This window comes from Semicossyphus pulcher, unplaced genomic scaffold (genome assembly GCF_022749685.1).
Source record: "Semicossyphus pulcher isolate SPU_LCO1_2020_fin unplaced genomic scaffold, fSemPul1.0.p SCAF_8, whole genome shotgun sequence".
Taxonomy (NCBI): domain Eukaryota; kingdom Metazoa; phylum Chordata; class Actinopteri; order Labriformes; family Labridae; genus Semicossyphus; species Semicossyphus pulcher.
In genome coordinates, this window is record NW_027211759.1 from 29,117,298 (window position 1) to 29,138,274 (window position 20,977).

The 20,977-nt window shown below is 41.6% G+C and overlaps 1 protein-coding gene across 1 annotated transcript; it reads right to left on the reverse strand.

Moving 5' to 3' along the window:
• Positions 1–12,338: 12,338 nt before the first annotated feature.
• LOC138613501 (monocarboxylate transporter 2) lies at positions 12,339–19,741 on the reverse strand. The gene is made up of 5 exons (XM_069687192.1): positions 19,516–19,741; positions 18,886–19,029; positions 18,154–18,815; positions 17,356–17,596; positions 12,339–12,517 (listed from the first exon to the last, which is right to left on the reverse strand). The coding sequence occupies exons 1-5, from the start codon at positions 19,739–19,741 to the stop codon at positions 12,339–12,341; spliced, it is 1,452 nt and encodes a 483-aa protein (XP_069543293.1).
• Positions 19,742–20,977: the final 1,236 nt, after the last annotated feature.

The window sequence follows — 20,977 nt, forward strand, 5'->3', positions numbered from 1 at the left end:
TGCAGCTGAGATGACGAGGAGTCGCAGAAGTTACTGACAGAGCATAGCATCGGAGAGGGGGTGGAGATTAGTGTGTCGACACAGGTTTTGTGTTCCCATCAATGCCGATCAGAGCCGAGGCGATAATTACCCGGGTCTACTGCAGAGTCATTTGACCCGGGTCTGAATGCCGGTTGTAACCTTTCCCACTAAGCAAAAAAGCTGGGTGTGTTTTGACCAGTGAGAAAAGGGCTTATGAAAGGGGCTTTGTAAAGCTTAGCGTGCTATAGCGTGTTAAAGTGGTGATATTTGCACCTTATGTTGAAGCAGTCGGACACAATGTGAAAACAATTCCTTACAGTTTTTTTTGTCTGTATTTTTGATTTGGGAAAACCTAAAAAAGACATAATTCAGTAAACTCTTCACATATCGAGTGTTGCACACAAAATGTGGAAATCAATATCCAACAGAACTATGCTTTCTAGTGACACTAAAACTGGTTGGCACAAGGTGCAGGAATATTTCTATACTAAAGAGCACAGTCTAGGCCTGCTCTTTTTGTAAAGTGTCTTGAAATAACTTTGGTTAGAATTTGGCACAAAATACATAACAATTGCCTTTATAGCAAATATTCATTGTACTGCAAAAGTTTTTTTTAATTGATTTTTATATGTCTGTGATTTTCTGATTGTTTACAAAAACCTCAGGTAATCGCTGAAGCATGTTGATTATAAAAGCCTTTTCTTCTGGCACATAAACTGTAGAAAAAGTTGTTTGAAACTCCTGATGCCCCGGTAATATAATATAATAATAATAATAATAATAATAATAATATCGCAACATAGGAACCGATTGTTCACAGTTCAAAGAAAGAAATAGATATAGTCAAATAGCATTTTAGAGAGAGACCCAACATGCTACATGTGTTTGATGAGCCTGGAACAAGAGAATAAAATCAAGATTGAGCTCTGTGTTGAATCATCTTGTCACATGTTTCTAAAACTAAACCACACCCTGATCTTTCTTCAGTTCTTCCACAATTAAAGCTGAAAAACTGCAGCTGCACAGTTTCCAGTCGTAGACAGTGTTCAAATATTCCCAGACATGTTCTCACGTTCATCATCCATATCCTGTCTCCCCTCTATAACTGGAATGTATACATGAATATTAAGTAAACCACACAGCTGCATTCATGAACAGGATCAGGGGTGAAACATTCACACATTCCAGCCTCATGCATTCTTGCATACTGTGCTGTACCAAAGCTAAATCAAACATAGCATTCAGTCTGGACCCAGCCTCCATCCTTACAGTTATGAATGAGAGAAGAGTGTGAATCTCAAACGTTATTTAAGACAGAAATGAGAGCGAGAGGAAGGAATACCTCACATAAAGTCTGCCAACTATCAATGTGATCAGAGACAGATTCAAAGATTCATCAAAGACATGAATTCCTTTTATCTGTGAGGCGTCCTCTGGAGGCAGACACACATTGTACATGTTTCTGCAGGGTGGAGTGTCCGCGAGTCTCAGCGGGCTTCATAACACGCTTCTGCTCCGTGATGGTCAACATTTATTCCAGTCTGATTCATGACTAAATAGTTGGTAGCTGTCCAGGGATGGATCTGGCTCAGTGATCAGTGCGGCTCCTCAGCCACATGTGACGATTATACAAGAACCATTTTGTTCAGCTGAATGGGAATTTATGCAGCATGTGTTTTCTAATGAAGTCCAGCCTGTGCATCTGGACAGAAGATGTGATCTCTGTTGATGGTGTGTGGTTTCTGTGACTGTGTACCCTAAAGATTTATAAGGTGTCGTGTGTATACACAGCATACATTTATTGTATCTCTGAGTGTATAAACCTGGTAATTGTTGCTTCTGTTAATCGCTATTGCTCCGACATAGACACATAAACACTATGACATTAATCAACACAGAGGAATGCTCACAAATATGTCAACAAGCTAAGATTAAAGTTGTCATTAATTATGACTCAAACAAAAACATTTTATTCATTGACAGGAAAAAACGTTTTGTCATAGGAGGAGTTTTTATTTTGTACAATATGTAGCAGCTAAATCTACAGTCATACAAGCAGCTCTGTAAATCTGAACGCACATTGGTGCTTTGAGCTAAATGCTAACGTCTTCATGCTTATTGCTTACATGTTAATGCTAAGCAGTTTTAATGACTGCCATGCCCACCATATTACACCTGTCCACCAGGCCACACTGCAGCTTGTGTAGAACAAGAGCTTTTTTACTTCAACATGCACAGACATCTTGCTTTTGTTTCCTGCAGGCCCTGCTCGGTTCTCTGGAAAAATGATCTGAAGAGAATACTGAAGCACTTAGCGGAAATGCATCCATACATTTATTTACTCTGTTTTCCCGTGACAAGTTACTACTGGTCGTCTTCTTGAGATCTCGACTTATTTTTCCCATTATTTCTGTTTTCCAGCCATCTAGAAAACAAAACAACAGGCACTGTGATATTACAGAGAAGGACATGCCATGCTGCCATCGCCCACACTAATGAGGTAAGTTAAGCCCGTTTTTATGTTTGTTTTGTGCTTTTGCAGCTCTGGGGATACAAGTTATGATATTCTGACATTACGGTGGTGCAGCGTTGTTGTCTCAAGAAAATAATCAATAAATAAAAATAAAGAAATAACTCGTTATCACCGGAAAACAGTATGGATGCATGTCCGCTAAGGGTATTCTGCTAAAGTTTCAACATCTTTATCTGTAGAAAATGTCCCTTTAACACAGCCGAAGAAGAAGACGGGACTGTTACGCCTCTGAAGTTGCAGCACAGGTATCTGTGAGAAAAGAGAGCTTATGTCACACACAATAACATGCATTTGAACCTGTTATCATTTATACATTTGATCCGGAGCAATCGCCCCAGGGGATTATGTTGCAGCCATTGCTCCCGCATCGTGGCTACGGCTAAAGCCATCTGCTGGACCAATTCCAAAAGTTTTGGTTCCTATTAGTCATTTCGACGCCCACATTTGTAAAAAAAAAAATAATAATAATAATAAAGTAGGGCCCAGGTTTAAAAATACAGAACTTCTCCATCAAGGTTCATCCTCAGGCGACCATTGGGCACCTTATATTTCTGTGGCGGCTGGCCAATAGAGGGCACTAGGTGGCCGCGCCACCAGACATCCTAGACCTTCATTTAATAAGACTTAAAATTAATTTGAAAATATTTTTTATATTATTTATTTATTTTTTATCAGCAAGGTAAGTATTACGTTATATGGCGTTGACTACATGTTTGCTTGATTTTTGTTATAGCCCCCCGCGGAGAAAAATGCACCAGCCGCCACTATTATATTTATACAGGATTATGTAGAGATAGATTCATCTTCACAAGACCATGAATTTCTATACAAAGTGTCATGGTTGGTGAATCAATAGTTGTGGGGACATTAAAGTCAGCACAACAGACCAAGAGACCAGAAGACTGTCACCACCTGCTGAGGCACATTTATGGCAGAGCTAAAAATACACAGCATAAATAATTCTATCATTATTTTGGCATTTACAAGTCTTTGCAGCAAAACGAGCCAACCAGGTGAGCAGGTTATTGATCATTTTATTGTTACTTAAATGTTTATTAGCACACTTCTCTGGTGGGCTGCTCTTGTGTCAGTGTGCTGAACCCTGAAGCAGAAGCCTGTCAAAGCCATTCATTCCAAATCAGGGCTGTCAGCTGGGGTCAGAGGTCAGCCTGAGGGTTCAGAGGTCAGCTGTGATTGGTTGGTTTGAACCAGGCTGCTGGATTTGGAGGAGAATGGTAGTTGCAGATATGCAGAAAGGCGTATGCGTTACAAATACAGAAAGTAAAATACAATCAAACTCCTGTTCTTGTTCAGTCATCTGTTTTTTCTGATGTGACTTCATCCTGTAGTTTTGTGCCAAGAGAGAAAACAAACAGCTTTATACGTCATGTTGCACAAAGTAAGAACTTTACAGCACTTTGAGTCATTCCAAACAAATTTTCTCCCTTTGATGCGCTGTACATCAACAGCTATAAAAGTCTACTTTACTCTCTTTTATTGCCTCTCTTGTCTCTCATTTGAAAAGTTCAGAGAGCAATAACATCGGCCCAGGATTCACTTTTAATGTGTATCTGATAGGACATAAACCTCGAGCAGCAGAAGAGGGCAGATAAATCTCTGACTTAATGGCTGTTTGAGTCGGTGTGGGGATGTGTGTTTGTCTTGTTTATACAGTGTGATGTGATAAAGTGGAAAACACACACACACACACACACATACACACAAAGTATGGATTCACAGACAGAACAAGATTGTGTTGTGGATTCATTTGACTCTGAAGAGGCACGCAGAGTATTATGGCGCCATCCGCTTTACTTTACTGCACTCATCAAGTAGATACATCAACACCGAAATGGAAAAGTTTCATAATTTCCTTCTCCATCTTTTTGTGACATGTCAAATATGTATGCTTTCCGTTTATTGCTTTTTATGAATGTATTTCTTTAATATGGCTGGTGTTGACGGATGAAGATCAAGGGGGAAATGTAAGAGAATAATAAGTTGGAAGAGAAGAGATATACAGACGTGTTTAAAAAGGGCAGAAGAGGGTTGTAAGGAACGATTGACACCAGACGAAGAGGAGTTCATGTAGACCAAACATCTGTCTGACTTCTGTCTCATTTCCCATGTATGAAATCTGAAACCTGGCCAAGACAGACAGCAGCACATGAACAAAGCTTCAGACAAACAATGAGCAGCCATACATACAAACATAACACAGAATACATGACTATAATACAATAAAGACATTAAATAACAAGTGAAAACAGTCAATGTTTGTCTCAAACAACCACAATCATAAATATATCAAGCAGAACATCAGCCAGATGTGTCTGCCTCAGTTATTTAAGAGCACCTTAAAAGTATCCAATGATACACGTTCCTTTAGTTCCAGGTCTTTTTGTAATTCGTTCCAAGTATAGGGAGAAGCAAACTTAAACCAAACTAAAGCCTTTACCGCAGTCCAGTTCTGTCATTTGGGACAGACAGTAAGAACAGGTCCTGGGACCGAAGACTGGAAGCTCCTGCACTCTACTGACTGATGTAGCTTAGAAGGTACGAGGGAAGCATACCTAAGCTAGGCTTGTTAATAAGAATAAGCCAGTGTTTTAGTCTGCGTGTGGACAAAGCAGGCGATCCAACACGTGCGTACAGCAAACAGTGATGAGTGACGGCTTTAAAATGAACCTCAGTGCTCCATGATACACGGTGTCCAGAGCATGTAAGCTTTGGGAAGAGGCATGCATGTACAAAACATCACCATAGTCCAGCACAGACATAAAAGTGGCAGCAACCGTCTTTCTTTAGACACGAAAGAAAGGCTGGATTTGATTCTGAAGTAGATCTTTTCACCAACAGCTGAACATGTGGTGTAAAAGAGAGATTCATCAATGAAAATACAGCTCCGGAAAAAATTAAGAGACCACTGCAAAAAATATGTTTTTCTCTGGTTCTTTATTCCTATTCTATTTATAGGTTTGTGTTGTAAAATAAACATTTGTTTTATTCTATACAACATTTCTCCCTACTTCCAAATAAAATATTCTCATTAAGGTCTTAAATAAAAGGAAAATGGCGACTGGTTAAAAAAATGCAAAAAAGATGTTTGTCAGACCTCAAATAATGCAAAGAAGTTCATATTCATTTTTAAACAATACTAATGTTTTAACTCAGAAAGAGTTCATAAATCCATATTTGGTGGAATAGCCTGGTTTTTAAATACAGCTTCCATGCATCTTGGAATATCTTCGCATTGCTGTTGGGTAATCTTAGGCCATTCTTTGCGGAAAAAGTCAAGCAGTCTGGCTTGTTCGATGGCTTGTGACCATTTATCTTCCTCTTGATCACATTCAGGAGGTTCTCAATGGGGTACAGATTTGGATTGCGTTGGCCATGACATGTAGAGAGAGTTGCTGATTTAAGAAACATTTGGAGTGGTCTCTTAATTTTTTTCCGAAGCTGTATTTATATTGACACACAGACTCAATCTGTGTATCCTGGAAAGTAGAGACTGAAGGAGGATTTCGTGAGCTTGATTTTGTAGTTTGAGATTATAAAAATGTGGTTGAACAGCATTAAAAGCAAGTTGTAACTGGGAGAGAGCCTGGTCTGGAGTGGATGCTGAGCAAACATGCCAACCACTCTTTAAATCTAAAGCTTGAACTGCCAAAATCTTGCGCATTGAGCAATTTAAAGACCCGCTCCATTCATGTTTTGAGTCAGATAAAATGCTCTGCTTGGACTAATAGATTGTGTCTGATATGTTTTTTCTCCAAAATCTGTTTAAATAACATAAAAATCTTAAAAAGCCATCTCCTCCTTCTCCCTCATTAAAAAAATTCTGCATAGGCCCCGCCCACTATGCAAATTTACAACGGCCCCCTCCGTCGTGAAAACAAAACACATCTCTGCCATCGTTTAGAGGCAACTTGTTGAAACGTATCTAGCTTGAAATGTAGTAATTAGAAGTAGTAATGTTAACGTTAGTAGTCAGTAGTGATTTTGCAAAAATTCTGATGACGGTTACAGCTGGCTTGCGCATCGCAAAGGACTTGCCATAGGTTACACATAATGATATGTATAGCGTCACCCCGTCCATTAACGGGATTGGCTCCTTAGGTTTGTGACGTCTCAAACCTGCCAATCTGAAAACGTGTTGTTCAGCCTGTCCTTGGTACACTGCAGTTTAAAAGCAGACAGGCCCAGCCATGGAGATGACTGCTGATGTTGTCCCTGATATGTCTTGTAGCACATGAAGAACACCACATGGAGATGTTTACAAGATGAATCACTGGATTTTCACTGGAGGGGGTCTTTAATATAAAAACACCATTATTTCTGCATGTAGATTATATCCTGACAGTGTTTCGGAGCCTGAAGCCTCATACATAATCATTTCTCATTTTAGCAACAGGCTTTATACACACGAGACAGTCCGTGTGTAATGCAGTAACCCAACGTTTCAGCGTGCTCCTCTGCCTGCGGTAGAGGTGGTTGGGGGTTCAGGTTGCTAGTAATGCTCATTAAGCTGAACCCCCTGTAGCTACTGTAGTCGTTCCTCATTACCACCATGTCTGTCACTTTTCCTCTAATGAGTGAGGAGGTTAGAGCCATGCCCGATCTCAACTGCTGCCCTTTCATGTCTTTTTCATTTCTGTACCATTATCCTTTATCCTGTCGAGGCCTCAACCAGCTCAGGGTCTGACTGTACTGGGCCGGCTCAGAGGGTTTCCCCAGCATACAGTAATCGCTTCTTTTCTGTCATTCTCCTTCTCCCTCTTCCGCTCTCTTATTTATTATTCTATTCTATTCTCTTTTTTCCTTTTCTACTGTAGCTTGCTGTTTCTTCCCCCACTTGTGCTCCTCCTCTGTTTTAAGTTTACCTCCTCATGCTTTCCTCTCCCAACTGTCTTCCAGCTGGTTCTCCCCTGTCTCTCACCCCTCATTTCTATGTCTCCCTCTTCACCTCCCTCCTCCCTCTTCTCTCACCTCTCCTCTTTCCCGTCCAGCTACTGAGCGCTTTGAACTCAGGTAGCAGTGCAGCATTCCTCCACATGACCCCCGGGAGCAAGGTCGGCTGAAAAAAAAACACAAGAGGAAAAAAAATTGGAAAAACTATTTCAGCTGTTTCTATAGCGACCCCGAGCCCAGGGGTTTGACTGTGGGGTCAAAGCAGCCGGGAGGCGCTTCAATAACTCGAGTTAGACTTCAAAGCTCTTCCCGCGTTTGCTGCTTTATTGGAGTTGATGCTGAAAAGGTCAAACGTAGACAATGCTCTATCCATCTGCTCCTCTCTTTCTCTTTCTAAAAAGTGATGCTATAAACCTGCAGTGCTTCTAACGGCCAGCAGGGGGTGACTCCAGAGGTTGCAAAAAGTGGTCGGATTGTACAAGTAGATGAGAAAATGAACCTATTACATACATCAGTAAACATTTTCCTAATGAGTTGATGGTATCAAGTCTTCTTCAACAGAGCATGATGTTCATTTAGTAACTTGTCTTAATCCAGAGACGGGCAAAGAGGCGGAGCGCATGAATCGGTCAGCTACAGCTATGAAGCTAGGCTATATGCTCCTCAGTGTAGCTAGCGGTTATTAGCCACAGACTGTGTAAATAATGAATGAGCTAGTTTGACTTTGTGTTTCCCACAGAGGAGATTCTGTAGCGGAAGTAGCGGACTCGCTGCTCGCTCGCCTGTTACGATAGCGGTGAGTCCATGCGTGACGGGGAAATAACCAAACCTTTCGTCACTATGGTCCGCTGTAATCTCTCTGCGGAAAAGCCAAGCACTTCTGACTCCTATATACTGACCGACGATTAAAAAAATAAATGTTTGATAAACACTGAAAAGGCTAACAAGCGAGCTATAGTGAGCACAGTATACCTGCTACTTAGTGCTAAAAATGTATCAATGCAAAAAGTCCTGCATTTAACTCACCGAAAGCTGGAGAACTGGAGCTCAGACTTCCTGCATGAACAGAAAGTTCCTTAAATCCCACAGAGACAGATTATTTGTCCCAAAAGGCTCCAACTACACAAACAGAAGTTAAGTTCAATGTCTGTGTGTCTGTGTCGAAGTCTAGCAGACAGCCAGCAGTATCCACCTGTCAATCAAGTGATGGCCCCTATAATTTAAAATAAATATAATTAAAACTTGTTTGTTATAAAAGAATTCATCCCCCATACAGTTATCCTGAACGATAAAATTAGCTATTTATAACAAAACCGTTTTTTGAACCAGGCTGTAAACATGTTTATTTCTGCTGTAAAAATTGGCATTTTCCCACCTGCTGTAATGTTATTTCTTGTTTTCTGGCGCCTCAAGTGGACACTCGAGGAACTGCACTTTTTTGCACTTGAGCATTGGCTTCATTTTTTAAGACCAGAGGTTGCCGCTTGAGTGTGACAAGCTTCACTAGCACAAAACCAAAACAAAAGAAGACACCGCCTTGTGGCGCTATTTAGTACTGCATTAATAGTACAATTACTATATTCTGACTGTTATAGTAGCAACATGTATCCTCTCCAGCTCCACTCTCTTGTCTAATGATGATCCAAAACAGCAACTTTTGAAAACAGTCGTCCAAAAACCAATAACCATCGGCTATGTCCACTCCTTTTATATAGTTCATGGTTGTAGACAAGGTGAAAATGAAAACTTTCCCACTTACATGCCTGAAGTTGAAGCTCATGGACTTCTCACCAGTTTTACATCATTCTGAATAAGAAAAAACATTAGTATGTGTCATAAAGTAAAGAGGATTTGCAAAAGAAATATTTGAAAAATGTTCCAGCTCCTTGAGTGCATGGAGCTTAAAAATGGCTAAATCATGCAATTCCCAACTCTCTAGTAACTTTCATCAGACCCTCCTGGCCTCCTAAATAGCAACTTCTTCAAGCTCCAGACCTCCAGTTATTCATGCACTCTGTTAAAAACTGTTTGTAAATATGTTGGTAATAGTTCTTAAACCCAAGCCTAGATTACTCTGATCACGTCGCAATGACATCATTGTCAATCTTTGGAAAGGTCCCTCCAGATCCACAGAAGAATTCATCAGATTGTTTTTATAAGGTGAGTTTTTCTCGTCATGCAAGATCAAGAACATCCAGTTATAGTTATAGAGCATGTATTAATTCCTCAGCTAAGAAAATAAGTTAAAAAAAAGTATTATCTTAGACTGATGTGACTCAGCGTCTTCATGCTTTGTTTGTTGCTAAGTCGTTGACTTTGAGTGCAGCACAGTAAACAGAGGTTTGCGGATTTCAGGCTGGCTGATGTGCAATCAAAAGATCAACCCTCCTCATGTATCCAGTAACAAAAGATGTTGGGTTCATTTAAAGGATTTGAAACCTCTGCTTATTTTGAACCTTTCTCTGATAATAGGTGGTCTCTTCCCTCTCCATGCAGTCACCCATGGCACACTGTGTGTGTTTGTGTATGTGTGTCTCTGTGTGTTTGGTTTTCATGTTGAGCTGCTATGAAACATGGATTATGTCTCAGTTCCTGTCTGCCGGATCAAAGCTTTGTGGTATTTTGTGAGCAGATCCCTTGTTGTGGCAAGTTTTTCTTTTCTGCAGTCTCTTTCCTCAAGTGTGTACGAGTGTGTGTTAACTGTGTGTGTGTGTGTGTGTGTGTGTGTGTGGATTACAGTGTGGGCCACTGTTTGTAAACCTCGGTTTGGAGTTTGTTATTTCAGATTTATGCAGAGCGACATGTTTATTTCTATATGTTATACTCACATTATACCAGGTTGACGATGTTTATCTGCTGCTTGTTGGTTTGAGATCCCGAGGCTTGTTTTCTTGATGCTTGCACACACCAAACGTTCTGCTTCAGAGCAGAGGGAGGAGTGAAGGAAAGCCTTCTCACTGGGATTCAGGCTGCAACGGTATCCAAATTCAATGAACCATTTTTAACTTATTATTTCGCTTCAGCAACTTTATTCAACATGTCATGTTTCTAAAATCAGCTTGTATATAAATTGTAGCATGCTTCATGAATTTATCTTGCAGCATCAAAAGAAAATGCATTCAATTTAAGTACTGAACCAAAAACTGATGCAACGTACTGTAATTTGTCTGTTTGGTCTACATCTTTTTAAGTTCCCTCTCTGCATTCATCTGCACTGCTCAGCTCATTCATGCAGCTGTAACAGGCAGCTATGTAATACCAGTAGCTTTTCACCAGAGGGAGCCAAAGACACATTTTCACTTTGTAATTCAGCTATCTTCTGCTGTATACTGTATTATGCATGACAATAATGCAGTAAAGGACAAATAACAAAAAGACAAACAAAGAGTGATTTCACAACAATTAAAGTAAAACTAGTTTTAGATATTCCAGTAGCTGCAGTGTTTTTTGAAAGTAAGTTTATTTCTATACAAACCATTTATAGACTGAATGAAAATTATTGAGGTAGAGAGGAGTGAATAGCTGCAACCGACTTCTAAATATCTTCAAATTATACCAGAGTAAAGATCTTTTAACTAAAGATACCTCCAGCCAGCCATTATGTACATCTCTTATTCTGTTCAGGGTTCAGGGGGCTGGATCCGAACACAGCTGTCATTGGTAAAAGAGGTGATTGACTGATCAGCAGTCAATCACAGGGCTTTTCCATTGGACAAAAAACCCGCTAACACTCGGCTTTTTTGCTTAGTGGGAAAGGCTACAATCGGCATTCAGACCCGGCAAATGACTCTGCAGTAGACCCGGGTAGTTATCGCCTCGGCTCCAATGCTGGAGGTCTCCCCTCCGTCATGTCTATTTTCATCGGACGACATGAGCCTCTCTGAGCTGAGTGTCTTTGTTTGGTTTGTAGATGTCGTGCTCGTGATTTGATTCCACATTTGTGTTTCTTTCCGCCCCCTTTCCGGCGCAATGCTATGCTCCGTCGGTAACTTCTACGACTCCTCGTCATCTCAGCTACAAATGCCGCCCATCTCCGTCCAAGCAGCGCTTGAACATCGTTCCACATTTGTCATCACTGAGTTTGATAAACAGACTGAATGAGTAATAGAAATAAAGACCTAACCCCCGTAACATCTTCACTGTTTACTAACCCTGTCTCCGGCGCGTTTGTGACACAGCAGAAAAGAGACTTAAAGGAGGATACTTCACTGGCAGTGGGAACAGAGACAATTGTCATCTATTAGCGGGTCTTACCGGGTCTCAAAAACCTGCGTCAACGCGTTAATTTTGGGAAAGGGGGTAATAGAGACAGACAACCTTTCAGGTTCACATTCACACCTACACCTAAACTCTTAGTTTACAAAAAGGGAATTTGGTTTCTTGTGTAAATTGAAAAATATATATAAACATGTATATAAGATTGATAAGTGGCTTCAAATAGCCAATTGACTGAAAATGCACCTGCAGAGCTAAGCGTAACGTTCAAAAGTGACCACCCCCCCCCCCCCCACTTACCTGCTCTAACTACCACTCTAATCATTTTTAAACAGTCCCTTATTTGTGAAAACACCTGAGGTATGACTTCACTGATTCTGCCTCTGTTATGCAACATTTCTTTCCCCTTCAGTGCCTGTCCATTGATAATAAACAGAACAGATTACCTGCAGACTGTGACTCTGCTAGCAAACACATTCTCTGCTCTGTGTGACGGAGAGATACTTACTCCAAACCATCCACAGAATCACAGACAGACAGACGGACAGCACTTGACTTGAGACCGCTGAACTCCTAAATAAAACCCTACTTTTCAGTCTTCAAAATAGTTTTCTCAGTTCTTCCATCTATCAAACTGTCTTTACTTATTCTCTCCCGTTCATGTCGTGTCCAGCTGTTTGGCTTCAGCTTTTGGTGTTTTATGGTTCTTGGTGGTTGACCTCTGACCCCTGTGGTTCATCTGATGCAGGAGGAGTAGGAACAGAGCAGACACGATGAGAGCCACTCCTGCCATGAGGAAGCCCGTCCCGTAATCACTCATCTTGTCAATGAGGAAACCTGAAGGAAAAAGTGTGTGAGTGATTTTCAACCTGACACATTCATGTATTTACAACCTTTAAGTCTAATTAAAGCGTTCAGTGTTTCTGACTGTAAAACACCTCTGGCCACACACAGTTAAATCGCTGTTATGCTCTCTTCATTTAAAGATAGATGGTTATGAAGGACCTAAAAAAACAGAGGCAGAGATAAGGAAAAGAAGGATTGCACGAACATGAACATTCATTTTATCCTGAGGCAGTAATGCCAGTGCGGTCCTCCCGTGCAGGAAACATAATTAGAACGCTTTGATGAATCCTCAACATCCATCAACTCTCTGCTCTTCAAAGTGAGCAAAGTACTGAGCGCTACAGTAAAGAAGTTAGAAATAGCCCCTGTGTCAGTGGGACCATGTAACGTTATAAATAGAACACTTTAATTAGGTCTTAACTTTATTAGGGGTCACTTTCAGCTAATAGCATTATTTTAAATCTAACATTTACCTGTATTGAGATACCTTTGATCCAAGCTAGGAGGTTTCAAAGAACTTCCAATCTCTGCTTTAGTCTGACTGCGATACAGCCTCTGGGGACAACTGTGAACATGTCGGGTGTGTCCGGTTTAAACCAGCAGTCAGGACTCACAGCCGAGACTTCCTTCTCCGTAAGCTGCATTGTTTACAGTCTAGTTAGCAGCTTGAGGAGCGACTGTGTGTTCAGATCAAAGTGAAGTGAAATTCTCCCCTCCAGATATGTCAGCGCATCATCTCCTGGTTCATTACATCCCCCAGAGGAGAGCCCGTTCGTGCTGAGTCTCAGTTTCACTATAAACAGTAAGTTACACAGAGGCTGCACTCTGGCTTACTTCAGCGGGATGAAGCCCAAACAGAAACAGATTTTCTTGTGACTGACTTTAATTAACGGCTCTTCAGTTTGCTGAAATAACAACATCATGATGCAGATTAGGAACAAGTCAACATGAAGCTTTGTCAGGTCTGTCCTCAAGAGGAGAAGAAAACTACTTTAACATGAAGTTTGTTGAACGGAGGGCGGATATATCATTTCTGATGCGTTCAAGAAAGTCAGGAAATCTAAATGCTGAACGGCTTTCGTGACACAGTGACCAGGGAATTTATCTGAAGTTGAATTTTGATGTTTCCGGATTATCAGCTGAACTTGCTGCAGTCTGTTTATAGAGATTAATAAGAAGATTAATCGTTGTCAGATGAAGCTGAGCCGGGATGACATTACGGTGTATTACGTTCCGCCTGCTTTTGCTCTCCTGTTTTTCTTGCATACGTGGCAGCCTGCTGATACGTGACTGGTCAATACTAGGACTACAAGCGAGTGGAAACGAGAACACTTCCTATACTAAAAATCCACGCCACTGCCTACAGATTCTACATTTCTATGACAAATCTATAAATAGAGATTAAATGGAGAGTAATGGAAATATTACATGGGAAATGAAGAAGGATGACTGAACAGGGGAATGACAAGTATTTCTTGTCTTTCTGGTCTTCTAGCCTTCCTCATACATCAAACCAGTGACAGGACAAACTGAATACAGAATTGATAATACATACTGCACTAAAGTCCAGGTTCCTCTACATCTGCGTCCTGCAGAGTGAAAGAATAGCAGCCTGACCGCCTCTTACACTAAAATCCCTCATTCCCACAAACACCCTTCTTGGAAATCCATGAATACCATCAAACGAATCCAAACCAAATTATGTGAATGTGTTATGTTTCCACTCTGCTGGAGAGGTTTCCCTGGTTGTGCTCTGAGGCAGGACACTCGCTGGCAGGAGTTGCTTTACTCGGGTGCCAAAGTCAAGCTGGGTGTTTTTCAGCCTTTATTTACGGCTGTTGTTTGTTGGAGTTGTGTGTGAAAATGGGTCGTAACCTCAGTAATCAGGTTCAAATGCTCGCTGGTGTGTAGGACAGTGCTGTGGGTGGTGTGGCTGCACACAGAGGGTATGAATAAAGACTTTATTCTTCTGGATGAGGACAACAGACAACAGGGCCATTTCATTTGCAATTTAAGTTGAATAGTAACCAAAGTGTTGTTTGTTTTTCACAATAGAACAGATTAATGAGTAAGTGCAAGCATATTACCAAAGAAGAACACCTACACTCACAAGTTCACAGATAAGCAGATGACTCACTATCCTTAATTTCTTACTAAATGTACATGAAAAGCAGACAAGGACGATTTTTATACTGAGAGAAGAGGGATGAGATTTGTGCAAAAGGTGTTCATATTATTGCATATGTTTTCTGGGTGTTTTATGAATCTGCTCATACCTTAAAGTAATAATAACAAAGATTTTCATGCAAATAAATGTCTGTTAAGTCACTATCTATCACCGAATGAGGTAACACAATGGTGATTGAGCCGATGCCCCACTGATGAAAGCCTTTGCATTTGCAGTATTACAGACTGGCTGTCTGTGGCGACTTTCACTGAAAAAATCCCAAGCGGCGCCCAGTTAGTGACACGTTTTCCATCAGCCAGCAGTGGTTGGTCTGCCAGAGAGGGTAGGCGGAGCTAAGCGGCTGCTTTTCTGGTCTCTGCAAGTGTTGCGAGTAAACAGTAATCTACTATGGCTGAACAAACAAAGAAAAGATGAATGACTACAGATACAACTGCAAAAAGAAGTGAAAATCCAAAGAAAAAGAAACAAACTCGACGCTCAGATGAAGGTAAACAGTCTAAAAAGGAAAGCGACCGTCAGCCAGGAAAATCAAGAGTTACAATTTTTGCCAGCCGTGGACGTCACACATGCAGCACTGTCTGGATATCTGGGAAGTGTGCTCCTGCTATTACTGTTTATCACCATAGGTGCCACCAAAGAGAAAGAAAGTGAAATGTTCAAGATTACCACTTTAAAGCTGCTTTAATATTTTTAGATAAACTACGGATCACTCGACTATGCTCGTAGTGATTAACCCACAGATCATTTGGCTCTACAGTTCCCTCAGCAAGTGAGCAAGTTAGCATCATTTATTTTACACCCTACAACTTTACTATTTTTAGACTATCACAGCTGTCATCAGTGACCTATCCAGCAGAATCAGCCAGTGAAAAGCTTTGTTAAACCTACTGTTTGCACCACAGACTGCATAAAAGATGGCTGACATGACAGCTCCCTAAAAGTGAAGCCTCTCTATCGCCCCCTGCTGACTGGCTGCAATATAGGTCATAAAGCCCGCCTTCTCCTTGTTAACAGATGGGACATGAGTCAAACTATAAAATCAAAATACACGTCACACATGGTTTCTGTCGTTATAGTTAGTTCTTATCATGCTGATTTACACCGTAAATGATGTATGCTGTAAAAAGGATGATTGACAGCACTGTTGACAAATCCAGCTCCTGCAGTGATCTCTTCCAGATTAGCAGAGTAGTGGAATAACAGCAAGAGGAGACGTAACTAGCACTAACACTACAGTCAATGAACTTTACATACCTGTGAACGTCTGCTTCAGACCAACACAAGAAGCTGTTAAAGGCCTCAACGTGTGGGATCTTTGCTGTTTTTTCAGGAAGTTTCGTTAAGTGTTTTGGTTAGCAGAAGTTGCGGCGATCTGTACTGTGCAATCCTGGCTCCAAATGACGTCACCATCGCAAGATGGCAGCGCCTATCACGGGGACTATTTTGGCATCAATTCCATACAATGACAGCAGATGGAGACTCAGACTCATCGTCCATCTATACATACAGTCATTGGTATGCACCAAGAGGCAAACATTAATAGTTAACAACTCGTTGGTGAACAAAGTGGACCATTAAGTTGCTGTAGGGCCAGACAATTTACCCTCAGAGTCAGTGGAAGGAGAGTGAATATTTGACTTGAGTTTGCCTGGTGGCCAGGAAAACAAATCTGAATGAATGATTATGTTGCTTTGTGACTGCTGGGTGTGCAAACAGCTAATAAATTCAACATGGCTGATTCCAAAGGCTGGCCATTTGTTTTCTGTATCTTGGTGTGGTCAAATATTATTTCTGGCCCACATGATCTGAACTGGCTTTCTGGAAGTCTGCAGACTGTCCGCCTGAGGCAACATAGATTGGATGAATTAGGGGTTTTGAAAGCAATCAGTATTTGCAGATTGTGTTTATCACTTGTTACTGCTGACCCTGAGTAGCCAAAGCATCAGGTTTGAAAAAATCTATTCTGCAATGACAAGAGGCTTTATTTTTTTCTACTCCTTTTTTCATGCGACTATGGCATTACATTTGTTCTTATGTTCTGAAGGACACAGTGAGTGAATATGGACAGATTTCATGTGAAGCATAAAGGAGAGTCATTGGGGAAAAAAAGAATCTTTGGGAAGCAATCAGCCGTGAAATTAACACATCCATAAAGAAGAATGATATTAGAATTTTTGCACAGTTGCTCTCTGAATAAAAAACCCTGGATCCTTTGGGACGGATCATTGACATAATTCATGATTAATTGAAGGGAGGTGCTGCATGTCATGGAGGTGTAAAAATCTCATTTTGGGTGAATGGGCTCACTGAGCTGGAGTTACAATGCAGAACAATGTATAAGCACATCAAGTGTGTGAGATTTAATGTGCTGGAAGAAAAGGCCCAGGAAAATGACGCTGTAACCTTGAGCAAATGATTCGGGTCTTTTTCCGGCGCTCACAGAAATGTTACAAACTGTGAGTGAAATATTCTTTTTACTCTGTGCAGCTTCTTGCTTTAGCTTGCAGACAGATATCATGGTGGGACAGATCACAGGGAATTTTACAGCAACAACTCAAAGCTGGAATCCATTTCTATCTAATATGCACAGTAGGAACAGTCTGTACTTGCAGTTGACTATCAAAGCATCTCTCTCACTCACCAGCGATGGGTGGTCCGAGCAGGCCACCGCTGCTGCGTATGAGCATGAAGAACCCCAGCGCACTCCCCAGCCTGTGGACGCCCACTACCTCGGCCAGCACCGTGATGTGGATGGCGACCGTGGCACCGTACACCAGGCCGTACACTGCGCTGAAACCAGCCAGCTCTAAGAAGGAGGAAGCCAGGGGGCAGAGGAGCAGCACAGTACCCAACAGAATCGCTGTCACTGTCAGCTGCTGCACCTGGTGGGAACATCGACACAGGAGACAGACTGTGCATCAGCTGTCAGTCGCCTCCACAGCCATACATTCTTTTCCTGCAGGCAGTACTTTGCTTCTTTACATGCAACATGCAAAATACTTTCTTTCTCTCTCTTGCAGAGTTAAACTGCATATATTAAAGCTGCAACCAGAAGTTGACTACCTTAGCCTACCATAAAAAACAGGCAGCAGAGAGAAACAGCTAACGTGGCCTCTCCAAAGGTCGGCCTTCTCTGTATGTGCTGGGACTATTTCTCGAAGTCCAGGAGATTATTTATCCTCTGACTGACAAAAACTTGCAGAATTTTTACGTTTCTGCTCAGAGCCAGGCTCGCTGTTCCTCCTGGTACCAGTCTTTATGCTGAGGTTGTTTGTTACATACATGAAAGTGGTATCAATCTCCTCATCAATAAGATATTTCCTTGAATGTCAACTTTTCCTTTAATAAAATCACATGCACTATGCGACACGGTGCAAATACAGAGGCTGTGAATTTTGGACTGCTTTGTGGCTCAAGTTAGATATTAAACTGAACTTACTGTCTCCACCAGTCTCAAGTTTGCCACCCAGCCAAAGAACACCCTTCCAAACAGGTCCAACACTGCAGAGATGGACATGAGTGCAGCCGCCTGGTATTCTTCAATTCCCTTACTCCGAGCATACGGAACCAGGAACAGAGCGGGCGCAAAGAAACCCAGAGCAGCAAACACTCCAAACATTGAGTAGAGCATGAATCGAGGATTGGTGATGAGGGTGTAATCTACATAGTGAAGGATTTTTGGCCTCAGATCAGCCCTCTTAGTTCTGTTGTTTGAGTCTGTCATGGTTGAATTATGTATCTCTTCAGTGTCCTTAAGACAAGCCCCCTGATCAGCAGACACGCTGCTCCCCAGAGGCCCTGCAGAGGCCCCTGCAGAGTCATCCTCCTCCTGTTCTTTGACCTCACGAGTCACATCTCTGGGGGTTTTTAGGGGCCTCAGTAGCATCCCGCACACACACAGGTTAAGCTGCAGCCCCCCCAGGATAAGCAAAGCACCCCTCCAGGAGTAGCTGTCAATCAACAGCTGAAACAGGGGCGTAAGGACAAAGGTGAGGACGCACTCTCCAGCACTGGCCAAGGCGTTTGCCACCGGACGCCTCTTCTCAAAGTACAAGCCCAGCATGGTCACTGTGGGCGTCCATGTCAATGCGAAGCCGAAACCTGCAGCAAAGGAAAACACTGAGTATCTTATGCATATATCGTGTGTTTGTGTTTGAATTTGACCACTCACCGTTTATGAACCCCACTGTTAGGTAGAGTTCAACCACGTTACGAGAAAAAGACCCAAATGTAACTCCTATGCTGCAAATCAGTCCTCCCATTATCACCACAGAGCGATGGCTGTAGCGAGCACTTAGAGCAGAAGCTACAGGAGCTGCAGAGGGACACACGGAACATTCATTAATAATCCTAATCAGGACATGTACAGTCATTCTATTTAGGGTAACACAGGGTGTATACTCAGCAGGTTAGAGGTTTTGTTTTTAAGATGCATTTTGAAGAAGTTATCTTAAAATAAAATCCTGTTTGACAAATATTCTCTGTGAAAACAGACATTTACTTTCACCACAAATATATTTGGCCATGTTGTCTTCATTTATTGGAAAAGCTAAAGAGGCTAAAGAGAAGTTTCTTGTTTAATTGGGGTGTTACAATTCAACACAAGAACAGACCTGGCTTTTTGGAACTGTCTTTTAAGATGTAGGAGAGAGCCACCTGGTGGTCAGAAGTAACGTGTGCAAGGTCATATAAAATGACTTGACCTCAAGGTCAAAGAGAGTGGAGGGACTTTGAGAGATATGAAAAGGAAAAAACCACAAAGATGTAAGTACTTTTAAGAGAAAAAGATTGTGATAGTCACCCAGGACGTGCATGGTAGCCACCGCAATCGAGATGATCCAAGACGTTCCTGTTGCGGTGGTGTCAAAGTATTGGTTTATCTCAACATAGAATACACCAAACGCCTTAATGACCCCAAACGTCAAGCCGAAGACCAGGGAGCAGGAAAGCAGGATGAACCAGGCAAAGCCTCCATCAGGGGCTGCTGCTGGTGCTTCAGGTAGCCTCGCCCTCACAGGGGAGTCCATGGTGATCTGGCTGCAGCCTATCCCAGCTGTCATTGGGCGAGCCACATAGAGATAGACAACCTTTCACACTCTGATTCACACCAATGAGCAATTTTAGAGTCACCAATGAACCCAATGAGCATGTGTTTGGACCGTGGGAGGAAGCCGGAGTACCTGGAGGGTACCATGCACTGGGAGAACATGCAAACTCCACACAGAAAGGCCCACCACGTCCGAACTGGAAGTCAAACTAGGAAACTTCCAGCTGTGAGGAGACAGCACTAACCACTGCACTACTGTGCAGTCTATTTGGATCATTGTAAAATATCACTTCGCTAAAACAAGATACAATCGCCTGTATGGAGATAAATAATAATACATTCATTATTCAGAGTGAGTTTTTCATTCATGAAAAACAGCAGAGCCACTGCTCGTTTATTTTTCATGACACTGGTGTTGTAACGTATTGCATTATAAAAACATTGATTAAAGAGCACTTCCTTTTACATTTTCCCCTTCTTTGTTGCTCTCCAACAAGCAGACTGCACATTTGCTGCACAAAAGTCTTTATTTATTTACACCAAGAGTCTTTTCTTCATCTAATGAATCTGCAATGAACTGATCAGTAAAACACTGGGCACCAACGTTTATCATAATCTGGTCTCTAAGCTTTTATGAATTTCAGGTCTATAAATGAATTTTCCAGGAAGTGGATATGACATTTCACAGTTAAATCCATCTTTATTGAAGCAGAGTTGATCATTTATGACAGAAGGAGGCAGTTCTTGGAAATCTCAAGCAGCCTGTGAGAAATTAAAAACAACCGTGTTTACATCTACAGGAGGAAACAGCTCCAAATGTGGTGTATAGGATGTTGTAAGCTGCTTGTCATTTCTTTTCAGCACAGCAAGCAGATTAGATTTAGCAGGAATGATAGGATTAAGCTCATTTCCTTTTTCTGTTGATGTATAATACACAACACACATAATAAGAATGGAGCTTCATAGACTGATTTCAAACTTGTACAAAGGATTTTCATGCATTTCCTGTGTGATTGGTTTGAACGAGATCTACATCAAAATCTAGATCATGACAACAATCATAATACAATGAAAAGAATGTGTGCACGCTATGTAAAATAACATGTAACCCTACCTTTTGTGGTCAAATTGAGGCCTTCATGCTCCTGTGCAGGCTGGCTCTCCAGCTGTGGTGTCATTACCTGACAGCAGTGACACGTCATCTTCTGAGAAATCA